Source organism: Sitophilus oryzae, unplaced genomic scaffold, assembly GCF_002938485.1.
Source record: "Sitophilus oryzae breed Bouriz unplaced genomic scaffold, Soryzae_2.0 scaffold_738_pilon_pilon, whole genome shotgun sequence".
Classification (NCBI taxonomy): Eukaryota; Metazoa; Arthropoda; class Insecta; order Coleoptera; family Curculionidae; genus Sitophilus; species Sitophilus oryzae.
In genome coordinates, this window is record NW_022147349.1 from 1,956,018 (window position 1) to 1,972,642 (window position 16,625).

The 16,625-nt window shown below is 31.9% G+C and overlaps 1 protein-coding gene across 1 annotated transcript in view; it reads right to left on the bottom strand.

Annotated features, from left to right (window-relative positions):
* LOC115888419 (FAS-associated factor 1-like) overlaps window positions 1-16,625 on the bottom strand; it is a 29,256-nt gene that overhangs the window by 751 nt on the left and 11,880 nt on the right. The window contains exons 8-10 of the mRNA XM_030908156.1: window positions 14,788-15,079; window positions 7,705-7,867; window positions 4,929-5,160 (exon numbers count right to left, since the gene is read on the bottom strand). Coding sequence (XP_030764016.1) covers window positions 4,929-5,160; window positions 7,705-7,867; window positions 14,788-15,079 — 687 coding nt within the window. The remainder of the gene's footprint in view (window positions 1-4,928; window positions 5,161-7,704; window positions 7,868-14,787; window positions 15,080-16,625) is intronic.

A 16,625-nucleotide genomic window follows, 5' to 3' on the forward strand; every position in this document is an offset into this window, starting at 1 on the left:
TATTGTTATGTTTTTCGAAACTACTTCTATATCTCAAAATTGTTCTATTATACTAACCTATACCAATCTCTGATAGTTTTCGAGATAAAAAATAAAACATGTCTAAGACCGTACTCACGAAGCCGAAGCGTATCGAATTCTACTTCTTACGTAAATAGTAGTAAGTCCACGAACGGGCCTTTGGCGGTTGACGCGGAGTTAATATGATTCATACTGTTATTTACATACGAAGGTAGACTGAAGGGAGATTCATTTGAACTTCGAGACGCTTCCGCTTCGAAAGCCAAACGACCCGTGTGCAGACAAAAATTGACAAAAACATGATCTTGAATAAGCAGATAAGCATAGGTTAAATCATAAATTTGGCATATTGAAAACTAAAATTTGGTTTATAGATTAAGAAATGTTGACATATTCGATCTGTTGAAATCAACCATATATTTATTAACTATTATAATAGAAATATTAATTAATATTACTAATGTTAGATAATATATACCGGCTGCGTCTCAAAAGCTCACCCCTATAACTTTTTTATTTTTTCAGATAACAAAACGAGATTTGGTATGTTATTTTCATGACATAAATTAGGATTGATTGACATATTCAATTGTTTTTGGTTACTTGCTGTTTTACCAGAAGTGACTACAACTTTTTATTTTTAAATGACACCCTCGATATTTTTTTACTTTAATCGACAGAAAATGACACTCTGAATAGAATGACATAATATCATATGTCAAATTTTGATATTTTCGCATATGATTTATCTGAAATTGCAACGGCGCCGGCGGTTCATAACGACAATCTGACTCAAAATGCCAAGTGTGTGGTACCAAATTATTCGTAAAAAATGCTTTTTCCAAATATGCTAATGAGCCACCCTTCTTCCATTTGAAAAAATTGAGATCTGATTAAAAATACGATTTGGGCATCTTCTAACTGGCCAGGAGAAGACAAGAAAAACATTAGACGATCAAATTTATTTTTCCAAAGCTCCTTGATTAAAAATTAGCATTTTTCACACATTCAGTCATGGCACTCTAGATTGAAATTTAAAATACAATTAGTTTTTAAGCGAAAATGTCAAAAGTTGACCTATGATATGTCATTCTATTCAGAGTGTCATTTGCTATTGAATAAAGTAAAAATATATCGAGGGTGCCATTTAAAATTCAAAAGTTTAGTCATTTCCGGTGAAAGAGGAAGTGACCAAAAACAATTGAATACGTCAATCAATCCTAATTTATGTCATATTATACTAATATACCAAATTTCGTCTTTTTATCTGAAAAAATAAAAAAGTTATATGGGTGAGCCACTTTTGAGACGCACACGGTATATGAAATCCACTGATTGGATATCAAACAGGGAGGTCAGAAAAATAATTATTAGCTTTTTCGTTTTCCTGTTATTACCGATTCTGAACCGTCCTAGAACTCTGCAGCGCATGCGCAAATGAAATAATGTCTTCATATTTCCTTCTGCGTATACGCATCACAGTTCTAGGACGATTCAGAATCGGTAATAACAGGAAAACGAAAAAAGTTTACATTCCATTGTTTTAGAATCGTTCAAATTATTTGTATTTTAAATTCAAGCCTATGTATATTATTTAAAAAATCAAAACTCAAATGAAATTGCTTTAGAACGATATATCATGTTCCTATACCTAAACCTTCTGGTTTCTTCAGTAAAGCCCTTTAAAAGATAATAATTCTATTATAATTGTTTCGTTTAAAGAGAATCGTTACCATGACAAATATTCAGACTTTATAAGTATCAATTAGAGTTTACCTGCTAAATTTCTAAAATTGTCATGGTAACGAAATTCTGGAAATGAAACTATAATAGAATTATTAATTTTTAAATAGCTCTACTTAAGAAACCGGAAGGTTTAGGTATAGGAACGTGATCTATGGTTGAAAAGCAATTTAATTAGTCTTTTGATTTTTTGAATATTATACATAGGGTTGAATTTAAACTAACAAAGATTTGAGAAACTTTGTAACAAACGGAAATAAATAATATTTTTTGCTCTCTCTGTGTATCCAATCGGTTTATATAGACAGATCGAATATATCGACTTTCGTTAACTTATTACCCAAATTTAAACTTTAAAAATATTTAATTCACGATTTTACCAATGCTTATTCACTATCATGTTTTTGTCAATTTTACACGTTTTATTTTTTATCTTAAAAACTATTAGAGATAGGTATAGGTTAGTGTAATAGAAAACTTTTGAGATACGAAAGTAGAGTTTCCAAAAATGTCTAAGGTGCCATCGCCGTGAATCACCCTATACAGGGTGGATCTTAAAGAAGTGCAAATATTTTCAGGGGTGGTATATTTCGATCCCAGGAACACGTTTATTAAGTTTTTTTGCAAAAAAAAAGATGTTGAAAAAATCGTGCTTTTTGTTTTAAATTTCCCTGTTTATATTTGAAAACTTTTTTAACTGCCTGTTCACAGCAAATTTTTCCACGGTCTAATTTCTTATAATCTCTGATATTACCATGGTTAAGGCCATGGAAAATGGTTACCATGGAAAATGCAAAAATTGCAAATAAAAATTGCTGAAAAAGGGTGGAAAATTCAGAAAAGGTGTGAACAAAATACCCTGTATTATAAAGTGCAGAAATACTAGTTGTGCCATTATGATTAATTTATCTATTTCAGTATGTACATAATAAATAACTGTAGAATAAAACACACCCCTTTAATCGGTTTTAAGTTTAATTATAACTGTATGTATAGCATACATTATTACATCTCTACTTAATACCTGTGTTAACGAACACATAAAACGGCCGTTTTGAGTATAATAAATTGTTTTTGCTCGATTTTACGTTTCTTACCTTGTCAGCACAAGCCAATATCTATCCAATGTTTATTTTTCGAGAGTTCGCGTCGATTAAAATAATGTGGTTGGAATTCAAAATTTCCTACTTCCTACCTATACAATACATCTCCTTGTAGTATTGTGTGTACTCCACACGCAATGTATTATTATTTATATTATTTATTATTTTTATTAAATGGTAATTAGTCAAATAAAAAAATAATGAGTTTAACAAAATTAAAAACGATTTTTATTTTATTTTAAAATTAAAATAGATTTGATATTGTTTTGTTATTCTATCAAGTGATCACTGTCAAGTAAGTGTCAGTTTTGACGTAATATGTTAGGTTAGGTTAGGTTAGATATCTTATTAGAGAAGGACAATCTTATTAGAGATTGATGGTTTCAGTATTATAAAAACTACATTTCAACAGCATGTAACAATATAAAAAATATAAGGTATAAGTATAAACAAACCTGTATCAAGCCACGTTATTTTATTTATACGTTTTCAAACCATAAAGGGTTATTGACAGGAATTTTTAGCCGACCATACCAACAGGTATGGTAGGCTATTAAGATCGGCAAAAAAAAATATTTTTTAATTTAACTCAAAATGAGTTATTTGGGTCATAAATGACCTAAATACAAAATATTTTCATGGTGTCTGTCTGTCCGTCTGTAACACGATAACGCAAAAACCGCTAAACCGATTTTAGCCAAATTTGGCACAAAAATATTGTGGCACCCGAGAATCTGGCCGTTAGTTTTTGGTGGGGGTGGGAGGTTGGTAAGGGGGTATGGGAGACCCTGACGGTTTTAAATTTAAGATTAGGAGTAATATTTGCAACAACGTTTGAAATACATCAAAATCAAAGTTGCAGTTTTTGAGATAAAAAAAATTGGAAATATTCCTTTACTTTGAAACTAAAAGAACTGCCTACCAACTTTTTATTAACATATTTTAATATGGGCGGCTATACGTGCCTCCCGGCGCCAATTTTTTAATATAATAAATTCGGCCCGGCTCGGCCCTACCGCCTATAGCGTCTGTTCGTGAATGTCTTGAAATTGTTGTGTTTACTAGTTTCAAAGTATTTTTAAGTTGATACAATTCATTTTTATTTATAGTTTAAAGAAAAAAATCGCTTTAACGAAGATTGCCTTCCCAAGTTGACAAATCAGTCAAGAGTCAAGTCTCTAAAACAATTAGTCAACAAAAGCAAACTTTTACCCCATATACCGACATAAGAAAGGTACAATAATTTTGAAGAAGGCGATTTCACAAAGATAGATTTTGTTAGTAAATGCGTACCTTTCGTGAGTGTTTAAGGAAATGAGAAAATATTGGGGTTTTCCATGTTCTGAAATGTGTATAGATAAGGCAGGACCTGCACGTTAAGAATATAATAAATAATAACTTAATAGCTTATATCCTATTCAATCAGAGGTAATAAGCTTTTATTTATTGTGTAGGATAACAGTGCTACTGGCGAACACCATTAAACAAGAAACGCGCCTTTACAATAAATTTTTTTTGAAATTTTCAGTCAATATCGGTAGTAGATTAAAATTAGAGAAACAAATTAAAGAAAAAATCCGGTGGCTCTCAAAACTTTCTCAATTTTTTTTTAATTTGAAACTTAAATAACTAGGTTATTTTGGACTAACTTAACAAAAACTATAAAGAGAAAATATGTTTCTTTTATAGAGATCTACCAGCCCTAAAAATATTTGCACTTATTTAAGACTCACCCTGTATAAAAATAAAAAATCGTAAGGAAGTACACATCTAGCGAATTGTAGAATAACAATCTAATTTGAATTAAAATGACATGTAATAACCATCATGATATACCTTATGATCGAATAAAAACAGCGTCAGCGATGGCTATGAAGTGAAGATCGCTGTCATTTTATATGTAAATTTATATGGAAAATGTCATCGATCGTCATTTTCCAGCCAACTGGAAGCCTTTTTTTCGATCATACGGTACATTCACATAGTATGCCGACATTTGATTTTATTCAATTGGAACAGGGGCTTTGATAAGCCAAAATATATTATAATAAATGCTCTCACTTTTAGTGGACTTTCTGCCGAGAACCGCCTTTCTATGTTGAGGCCTTTGGGCAATCTGAACCTGATCTTGGTTTGCTCGCCGAGTCCGGCAGAGGGCTCCGAAGGCAGCCGGGCCTCCACCTCTTTCCTGTACGCCTCCTTTTTCGCCGCCGTTTCCGCCTTCTCGTTCTCGATCTTCTTTCTCGCCTCCTGTTCTTCTTTTTCTTGTCGCTGTTTCGCTTCCTCTTTCGCTCTGGAATTAGAAAACTTCCTTGTACAAAAAATGTATCGATATAATCATGAAATTTTATGAAAAAAAATGATACAGTAGACAGAGCTGCAAGCTCACAGAAAACTTAAGTCTTTTTTTGATTTAAATCACTTTAATGACTGAAGTCATTTGATTTTAAGTCATTTTTCGAAAGCTGACTTAAGAGTCTATTACGCTGTGCTGTTCGGGTCGCTCTCGGGTGTCGGGTAAAGCGGGTGTGTGGCCAAAGGAAATACAGATGCAAAAAAAACGCAACGGAAAAATGTTTGGTCAAATTTTAAGTGTTAATATTTTTGTTATTTTTAGCCCTATTTTCATGAATTTTAAGCAACCTGTACATAATTATATCAACTTTAATTTGTAAACTTTGTTTTTTATAAACTTTAGTATTTGGCATATTATACAAGGTTAATCGAGGAGTTGTTTTTTACCTTAATTTAAAACACCCTGTGCAATAATTTCGTGTGTAAATGTTCTTAAAATATAATTTTACGGCCAGAGCCAAGTCTCCTGAGCATTTTACTTTTTGGATCATGTCAATATATAGCTTGGTTAATTTTTAAGAGCGAAATGAACTTGACACCAACAAGTTGCAATTTTTTCAATTATCATTTCAGTATGACAAGCCGGCTTTGGTGATTATTGTGAACTATATACTACTATGAACTGCCCATCATGTTTGACGTTTGGGACATGTTTGGCAGGAGGGTTAGAGCGGGGCAGGAAAGTGAAATAGCAAAAGCGGTTCCACCGTTTCCACGGAAATTTCAAATAAAATAGTTCCAGCCTCAGGCGCTAGGTGGTAGTGCAATTAATTTTTAGGTTAAGAAGTTACTACTAGTTATTGCTAGATGGCGTTCAATCAGATTTTTTTGTAGTTTCCATAGTTCCCAACAGCCATTGTCATACTATTGTCAAATTCTCAAAAAATATTGTCGTTGTCATAGCGCCAATCATAATATTATCAAAAATGATTAACACAAAACATCCCCCTTTAGAATTTCGTCTGTCAAAAACTCAAAAAATTTCAATTAATGCCTGTATATATTTTTAATATATTTTTTAAATTTACATTTTTTTAATTGAAAAGTAATATATTACATTTAAATGGAATATATTACATAACAATTATGCCAATTACAGGATTAAAAGCTTGTTTTCTAACATTTTTTAAATAAAACGAATTATAAAATTTCAATATATGTATATTTGTCGTAGGTATGGAAAAAGTAAAATATAAAATGGACAAACGCTTACTTACATTGCAATAAAACTTCCACTTTTAGTTTTGCAATCCAAACGCAATATTTCTATTTCACAAATAAAAAGATCCGACAACACTAAAATCACTGAAACTTCCGCGGCTGACAACGAAAACTGAAAAATATAACGGCACTTTTGTTTTGGACCTGCATATCAACATTACGCTGTACTATTATGTGTTTGTTGTTGAAATAATATAAAATGTCCAATTATAACTTGTAAATTTTAATATTTTAACATGATTTTAACTACTTTTGACAATAACTAACTTTTTATCAAGATGACATTTTAGACGGCAACTGACATATATGTCATAATATTTGAATCTTAAATATGTATGTAATATAATTTAAATTACTATAATGCAACTTTATACTAAGAAAACATTTTACATTCACAAAATACAACAAAGTCTAATAATATAGTTTAAAAACAATGAATATTGAATTAAAATTGAAAAAGTTAAGCGCGACACCTTGTGTCAAAATTAGATGATTAAATTTTCGCAATTTTTACACCATTTGATGACCGGTGGCGCCTCTAGTGTTTGTTCGGGTGGTTGGTCTTTTACTCCCGCTTGTGGCCATTAAAGAAAAAGTTCTAAAGGGGGATGTTTTGTGATGATTATCAAAACGTTTTTCAAACTATAATTTATGTGTTTGTTATATGTGTTTTTATTAGACAATTCCTTTTGTTTGTGGCCCTAAAAATATAATGTAAGTCTTTTATTTTTGCCATCATTTAAGTACCTATTTATATTTACTCCATTTACAAAACTTTAGGCGTATTACGTTGGTCTTGTTTTATTATAATAAACGATGTTTAAATATTTGACTTATAAATAAAAACTTTAAATAATAAATAATATTTACACATGTTTATTTTAATTTTATTTAATAATTGTATAAATTATACTGTTAAATCTTATTTCTTACACATCACAACGATACTTGTTATTAGTATTGTTGAATTTGTGTAAAAATAAGATTTAATAATCAAATTTAATTATTTTAGAGTAAAATTCAATAAATACGCTCATTTAAAAAGCCCGCGCTTCGATCAATTTAAAACAAGCCCTACTCAATAGATGGCGCCACTTCTGTAGGACCATTTTTCAGTATGGCAGAATGATGGCAGAGTCCATTCTTTTTCTAGCTAGGTATATTCCTTGGGTTAGAGGTCGCGTAGCGGTACCAGCTTCATTAACTCTTTTTGTTAATTCATTCCACCGATAATTATAAAAAAATATATATTTTTACTTACCTATCCGCTTCTAAACTTTCGCGATAAGCTTGATCCTGTTCCCACTTGACCAATTCTCGTTCAGCCCTTTCTGCTTCCTCTTTTATTTCGACACTCTGATGTTCGCTGAACACTTCCACACATTCGATGAGCGTAGAAAGCAGTTCATTTACTCCAACATTACCTACAAATATAAAAAAATATATATACTGTGGTTATGTCTGAGAACTGTTTTTAACTTTTTAGCTCACTGCAGTTTGGCGAATTGAATACTTATTAAAATAAAAAGAATTTAATAACAATTACTGCAAATTTGGGTTTTATGGTTGTAAATATTATAATCCTGTTTGGTGTTTATATAGGTACTGCTTCACTTCATAGCCATCGCTGACGCCGTTTTTTTCGATCATATTGTATGTATACTGAGTACAAGCACAGATTATACAGATTATAATCTTTGTTTTTTCTTTATTGTTTTTCGTGGTTCCAATTTTCGGAATCGGGCACTAGATAGGTGACTAGTTTGCGCACATGGCACGCCCACTTATGGCCTCTAAAATTGTACACAGCGCCTGACCGGCACAGTTATTAGAGAGATATCGGAAAACCGAATAGCGTCATCCAGTATTTACGCGTACCTTATCATGGTTACGATATGCGCGAGTCAATTTTTAACGCAACACCCGCTAATAACGTTACCGCCTGACGTAATATGCGGATCAATTACACCAAGCGCTCTTTCTAAATAACCTCTGATAACGTTTAAAAATTGCTTAAATGGGCATGTGCGGGTATTTGACAACCGGTGCCGGCCGGCGAGATCTTTTATTTTAGATAAAAAAAAATCGTGGGTGTTCTAATGTTTACAAAAAAACCCATGTTGCACTCCATTATGATTATTGTTAGTTCCCAGTAGTTAATATGCAGATAAAAAAAATCGTGGGTGTTTGGAAAGGCTTGAACTTTTATTTTAGGTTATGTTTGAATTGTTTTGAATTATTGCTTTAGTTTTATTAGGTAATTTGATATTTAAGTAGCTGGGATTAGTTTTAATTAAATAAATATGGTCCAAAATATGGATTCCACCTCTTCCAATACTAAAGAACCTATAAAGAGTGTTAGGTTTACAGCAGATGACGACTTAACCCTTCAAAGAGAATTTGTTGCTTGTTACCCTAAACCCACTGGCAGACGTTGAACAATAAAGCACTGGAAATAAGCACTTTAGCCCTTTAGTTTTAAAATACCTAGTAAACACAACAATTTCAAAGTTTTAAATTCAAAGTTAGGTTAAGTTTAAATAGCGGACGCGACGCGATCAGAATTCTTTCCGATCCGATAACTATAAATGAAGAGAGTTAATACCACCTCACGTAAAGGAAATAACACCTGGCCTTATTAACGTCCATGCACGCTATTCGGTTTAGCGATATCTCTCTATTACGCTGTTTATTGTTACTTTACACGAGTTTATTTTTGCGCACAGGAAATTTGACTCGTTTGCACATCGTCATAAAAAACAATTTTCGTACCACAAATTAGGGACAAGATTTTTATCTGTATACTTATAGGATACCTAATCTGAGGTACAAGGCTATTAAAAGATAAGGTTGTCTCGTAACTTTTGGACCAATAGCGAAGCGGAATATCATCCATGTGACTAAAGTGACTATATTCAGTGGCGACAATAGGTCTGTTCCCAGAAGAATCCCTGACTAGTCAGCACGTTTCTCATTGGTTAAAATGCGTAGAAACCTGATTGTTAGTCAGGTTTCTATGCATTTCAACCAATAAGAACCGCGCTGACTAGTCAGAGATTCTTCTGGGAACAGGGCCAATAGAGGGTATAATTTTTAATTGGTCAGTTTTGTCACGTAACTTTTTCCGCCATGTTGTTGCAAATCTTTTGTTGTTTACGTTGAGTTATTGTGGCAATTTTGGATTTTATGTTGATTTTGATAAGTTTTTAGTGGACTTGAAGACCTTTTTGTCGTAATATAGTGCTTCAGTTAGTGATTTCTGTAAGAAGTTTAGTGTATGAACTTGAAAATATCGTTTAGTGTCTAATTTTTAGTGTTATTATTAGTGGTAAGTCATTTGCTATTTTATAGTAAGGTTAACATGTTACTATTAATATGTAAATATTTTTTTATTCTCTTTTCTAATTTATTCAAAATAAAAACAAGTCTGTATATCTAGTTGCGTGTATATAATTACTTAACATATGTATCTACATACATATATAAAATGCTAATGTTTATCTGTGTCGTCTCTATTGAAGTAACGACTTGCTCTAGAAAGATAGCTAATTGGCTCTTCTAAAAACTGTCGTCCCGGATCATTTAATTAAAAAAAATAAGTATTTTTCCTGATGTCGTGGCGGATGTGCCAGGCTTCAACTAGTTAAAAATATATATTTAAAAATGTCATAATACTCTTGTTTATTTGTTAACAGATTGTTTTGGTCAAAATATGCCTGGTTGTGCTGCAGTTAATTGTAGTAATTCAGCAAAGAAAGGATTCTTAATGAAAAGATTCCCTAGGGACCCTTTGAGAAGAAAGAAATGGCTTCTTCGAACAAAAAGAGACAATTGGATTCCTACGGATTATTCTTATTTATGTGAGGCAATAATATAAGGACAAGTATAATTTCCATTTCTTGTATTTATTTGACCCATGTATTTATTTGACCCATGTATTTATTTGAGATTTGTTTATTCAATACAAAAAAGCAAGAGGTAAACCGTTGACGAATTTCTGTACCCTAATGCCAAAGTAATGCCAAAAAATACGACAGTAATGCCAAATAATTTCGTACTAATATCAATAATACCACGAAAATGCCAAAAATGCCAACATCTTGTACACCAAAATACACCAGCGGTTTACCCCTCGTAAAAAAATATATATTGATTGTGTGGTTATTCTAACAGGTACTAAAGATTTTGGTTTTGAAAATTTTAGGTCCATTTTTTAGGTCCATCTGCAATTCCTACGATTTTCTCATTTTCTAAGCCGCAGAAAAGCAGAAAACCATCAAAGCCAAGGAAATCAATATTACCCGAAGAAAAAAATGTTTTGATTACACGTAAGTGCAAAAAAATTCTCAGTTTTTATTGATAGTATTTTCCTTTGTCTGTTTTACACGTTTCCTACTGTTATACTAGTATCAATCTATATGCAAATGGAAATGAAAACAATAATCAATAAATGAAAAGAACAAAAGGCAGTTGTAAATAATTAATTAAAGTTTTTTCCATTTATAATATACAGGGTGACGCACCTCATTCGCCTCGGTTGATTATACGAAAACGAAAAGATGTAGAAACATAAAGTTTTATGGGTATATGTAGAGAGACAATGTGCATAATTTAAAATTATTTTCAAATGTACAGGGTGTGTCAGAACTAAGATCCATACCAAAGTTATATTTTTTTTCTTATGGGACACCCGGTATTTTATTTCATTTTTTGATTGTTGGGCATAAAATAAGGCATTTATTATAAGGGTTTAATATGTTTAAATGCTTTGGTTTTTGAGATATTTAAAGGTATTTAATTATGCATGCTATAATAAAAAAATGTCAACACCCTGTACATTACTTTTTAAAGTTAATTCTTGTGGTGACTTTGAAACCAGAGAAATAAACTTTACTAAAAAAATGTATTGGTTCCTTAAATGTATACCGGGGTATCAAAAATTGCTGGTCTATTTTAAATATGTATTTTACATAAAAACTTCATTATTTTAAATGCAATACTATGTATTTTTACTTATTAGTTATTTTTACTTGTTCTAGGTGAAAATATCACCAATACTAACAACAGAAAAAAGTCAAACACAACATGTTCAGATAGCTCTTCCATTGCCCCCATTGCTGAAACAACAAAGTTATGTACTGGTGAGTTAAAAGAAAAGCTCATTTTCTATGAAAATTTATTTATGAAAGAAAGAAAAAAAAGTATTAAAATATAATTTGAATTGTATTATTTGTATTGTGTATTTTTTGTTGTTTGTATTTTTTTTGTGATTTTGTTGTTTGTGAGTGCTTTGTCGATGAAGCTGTTTTGGCTTTTTGCACAATAAAGCGTTGTTTGTTTGTTTGTATAGAAGACTATTGACAAATAGTAAAAAGAGGCAAACACTCTTGATTAAAGCAGTAAAACAGCCATGTATGAGTCAGATTTTTAACAAAGATCAGCTTTTGGCTTTAAAGAAAAAAGAAACAAAGAAAACAACAAAATTTATGAAGTGGTCAAATGAAACGGTGACAAAATCACTCAAATTAAAGTTTAGTAGTGGAAACAATGGATATAACGAGCTACTAAAACAAGGAATGCCTTTACCGTCCATTCGTACCTTGCAGAGAAAATTACAAAATCTTAAATTTGATAGTGGTAGCTTAACTGAGGTTTTTGAATTTTTAAAGATTAAAGTTCAAAATTTTGTGCCGCATGAGAAAGAATGCGTATTAGTAATGGATGAGATGGCCATAACACCAGGAAATACATATGATACTTCCCTTAACAAATATTTTGGCGAGGTGACTTTACCAACCATACAGGAACTGCAACACACGTTCTTGTGTTTATGCTAGGGGGAGTATCATCTCGCTGGAAACAAATAGTTACCTACTACTTCACTGCGGATTCTGTCAATGGCACTGTATTTAAAGATATAATCAACAGTATATTTCAACAAGCCGAAGAGCTAAAATTAAACATTCTAAGCATTACATCTGACATGGGTTCCTGTAATCAAACACTTTGGAAAGTATATGGTATAATGGCAGGCAGACGCTCTAGACTTAATTGCAAAACTGTGCACCCCATAAAACCTGGATATATATATGTCTTTGCAGATGTTCCTCACCTGTTTAATAACATAAAATCAATGTTAATGAATAACAAAATTATTATACTTCCCAATGATGTTGTAAAAAAGTATTGTTTACCAAGCAATGGAGTATTGTCAAGTCACATATATGACGTGCTTAAACATCAAGAGCAACACATGTTTAAATTAGCACCAAAGTTGTCAGAGGAGGATTTACTTCCAACACATTTTTCACAGATGAAAGTATCTACTTCTACTAATGTAATCAGTCATAGTGTAAGTAGTGCTTTAAAGTTTCTTGCAGAAGAACTTGACAAACCTCAGTATTTGACAACTGCTTGGTTCCTAGACCAAGTCGAAAAATGGTTTTACCTGATGACATCTCGAAATCCTGCAAGTGCTTTAAGCAAGCACAATATTGAAATTTACAACGACTCAATAAATTTTCTAAAGAACTTTATAGACCTTTTTGAAAAAATACAGGTTGGATACAAGAAGATTTGGAAGCCTTCGCAAACAGGAGTGCTAATTTCCACCACTTCAATGTTGGAGTGCAGGAATTTTTACTAGAAGAAAAAAAATATCATTTTATATTGACTAGTCGGTTTTCTCAAGATTGTCTAGAAAATTTATTCTGTGTACTGAGAAGCAAACAGGTCGTTCCTAATGCGGCTCAGGTTAAAAATAATCTGAAATTAATTTGTGTATCACAATATTTAAAAAACGCAGATAGCAGTAGTTATGATGAAGATGACAGATATTTTATTGGCGGATTTTTAAATACGATAAATACTACAAAACATACGTATGAGCCAGTGGACCTTCCCAAGGATTTTCAAAACACTTTTAATCTGAACAATAGCGAAATAAATTCCTTATATAATATATGCGGATATATACTTAAAAGTATAATTAAAACTTCTAAGAGTTGTGCAAATGTATGAATGCTGCTGGTTCCAAACAGCCAATCTACAAAAAATTTAGCAAATTTAGCTTAATCAAAAGATTCAAAGAAAATGGTCTGTTTTTTTGCAGTGAAATTTTATTTTATTTTTTTGTTGAGATGGAAAGTATTTTTCAAAAATATTTCTCAATTGTCTCTACTCAGAATGTAGATTTAAAAGATTTTTTTCTTAAAAAAATGAGTCATTTAGAGATTGATTTGCCGAACTGCCATAATTTAAAAAATAAAATAATCAGTAGATTTGTGATATTTAGACTTAAAATTAGTTCAAAAAAAAAAAGAAATCAATCGTTAAAAAACATGCCAGTAAATCCATAGCTGGGCAACTTTTATAGTAATTTTTATATATAATACATATATTTTTCGTGTATTTATGTATTAATCTGTTTATTGGAAAAAATAAAATGTGTAGCCTATAAATTGTTGTAAATATTTTGTAAGTGTTTTTTTTATGAACCTGTCCTCTTTTTATCTACTTAAATGGGTGGATAGGAGATGTGGAAACACCCTATACCTTTTTATGTACTTAAGAAACATTTAAAGTAACATTTCAATTCTAGAAAGACAGTTTTTTATGTAAATGTTCCCGAAAGTCCATTTAAAACATTTCTTCCAAGTAACGGTTTAGCAGCAACATGGCGGATGGGAGGAGCTTATTTTCAATTGTTGCCACTGTCTTGTATACAGTCACTGTACATGTGACGTAGACAGAACGTATAAAATCATAGATAAAAAGAATAAAATACAGAATGCAACGGACAAAGAGAGATAAATGGGCAATGTAATAAAGAAAAAAAAATCAAACAACTAAAAACTATGGACGCCATACACCATATACACAGTGAATATCGATTCAGAAATGCACCGTCGGACTGTCGGCAGTTTTTATCCCTTTATCTATGGGCGGTAGCATCCCTGTGACGTAGTAGATGACGTTTCCGATAATGGCGGATCGAGTTATGAGACAACCCTATCTTTTAATAACCTTGTCTTGAGTATATCTTTTAGGGTTGCCAGGCGTCCGAAATTTAAGGGAAAGTTACGGATTTAGATAAGTTGTCTTCTTCGTTTTAGGTCGCCGTCTCCCTTCGAAGGTTGGTGATCCAACTGGCTATGATGGTGCGTGAAACCGCACCTCTGAAAATTTCAATCGATGTTCTTTCGAAGCAACCACCATTTTATTAGCAAATAAATTTCGTTAATTTAATCTGAATTAAAATTATCCACACCAAACCCCACGAAAAACGTGACAATTTTAATGTATAAAATACAAAAGTTTCATCAATAAATGTTTCTACACTTACCGTTGATGACGTTAAATATCTCTGTGGCCGATCTGATCTTCATTATAAGCACCATGGCGGGCAATCTGTCTACCGGAATGTTCCTGAGACTGAGTGGCGCGGTAAGGCCAAGACAATTAGCCAGCGCCGTGTGGAACTTTTGTCTGTTGCTCTCGAAGGTGATATCCCAGCCCCAGAGCACGAAGTTCTTCTCTAGGATCTGCATGATACTCTCGAAACCGAGCAACTGCGTGCAGAACACATTGGTTAACACGCTCGCGTCATGGTGTAGGTAGAGGGCCAAAATTTTACGCTGAAAATGACAGGTGATTTTTTTTATAAATATTATACAGGGTGTCCCAGAAATAAGTGCAAGTATTTTAACTGGTAGTATATTTCAACCCCAGAAACACACCTATGAGGTTTTTTTTCGCGAAAGAAAATTCGAAATTTTTTGAAACATTTTTTGGACTAAATCACAAAATCACATTTGCAATTACAATTCGCAACTGGGAGTTGCGATCGCAGTTCCCACCACTGCGATTTTAGATCGCACCGCGGCATCTCGGCATCGACAAAATCACATTCGCAATTACAATTCGCAACTGAAGTAATATTTGTCTAGCAACTGAACCACAGTTCGTGCCCCGTCGTTCTTATGAAGCGTTGGAAAATATGTTTATATGTAGTATACAGGTTATACAGGGTCCGGCAATAGTGCGTCGGGCATCTGTAGCTCCTAGAATAAAAAACTTGAGAATTTTGTTTAAGTGCAAACCTGAAGTATGTACCAAGATGTATTTCAGGAAAATATTTTAACTTCTATAGGGTGGCTCAAAAAACTGTGAGTGTACCTGGATGATTTTTTTTAAATGAAACACCCTGCATATTATTGCATTTTTGGCTTCCTTTCAGATCACTTTACATAACCCTAAGATATGAATAAATATATTTCGATAGTTTCAGAGATATTAAAAAATAAATCAAAAATATATATTTTTCAGCGCTTCTTAAAAAAATTATTAAAAATACAAGAACCTGTTCTGAAATCAAAACTATATGAGGTATTTACTATAGATGGTCTGTTCTTACTTTGCTATAAATATGGTAATCGTAAATCATATAGGATGTTCAATATTCAACGCCAAACTTTCTAAAATATAAAATAATTTTTCTTGGTTTTTTTAAATGGAACACCCTGTATATTATTTTTTTATTAAATGGAGAGTTTAAAGATGAACATTTTTTGTATTTAGAGTATTTCAAAATGTTTAACTGTTTCGCAGATACACGTAGTATTATTTCATATGGCGCTTTCAATGGTAAAATACGAGAGAAAAATCATTGGGTGGCTTTGATAAAAATTTACTGTGGAAAATGCCATATGAAATATAAAACCGCAAATATCTGCGAAACCGTTAAAAATTTTGAAATACTCTAAATACAAAAAATGTTCATTTTTTAATTCTCCATCTATTAAAAAAATAATATACAGGGTGTTCTATTTAAAAAAACGAAGAAGAATTATTTTATATTTTAGAAAGTTTGGCGTAGAATTTTGAACATCCTGTATAATTTAAGATTTTCATATTTATAGCAAAGTAAGTACAGACCATCTAAAGTTTTGATTTCAGAACAGTTCTTGTATTTCTAATATTTTTTTATAAGAAGGGCTGAAAAATATATATTTTTGATTTATTTTTTAATATCTCTGAAACTATCGAAATGTATTTATTCATATCTTAGGGCTATGTAAAGTGATCTGAAAGGAAGCCAAAAATGCAATAATATACAGGGTGTTCCGTTTAAAAAAAATCATCCAGGTCCACTCACACTTTTTTGAGCCACCCTATAGAATT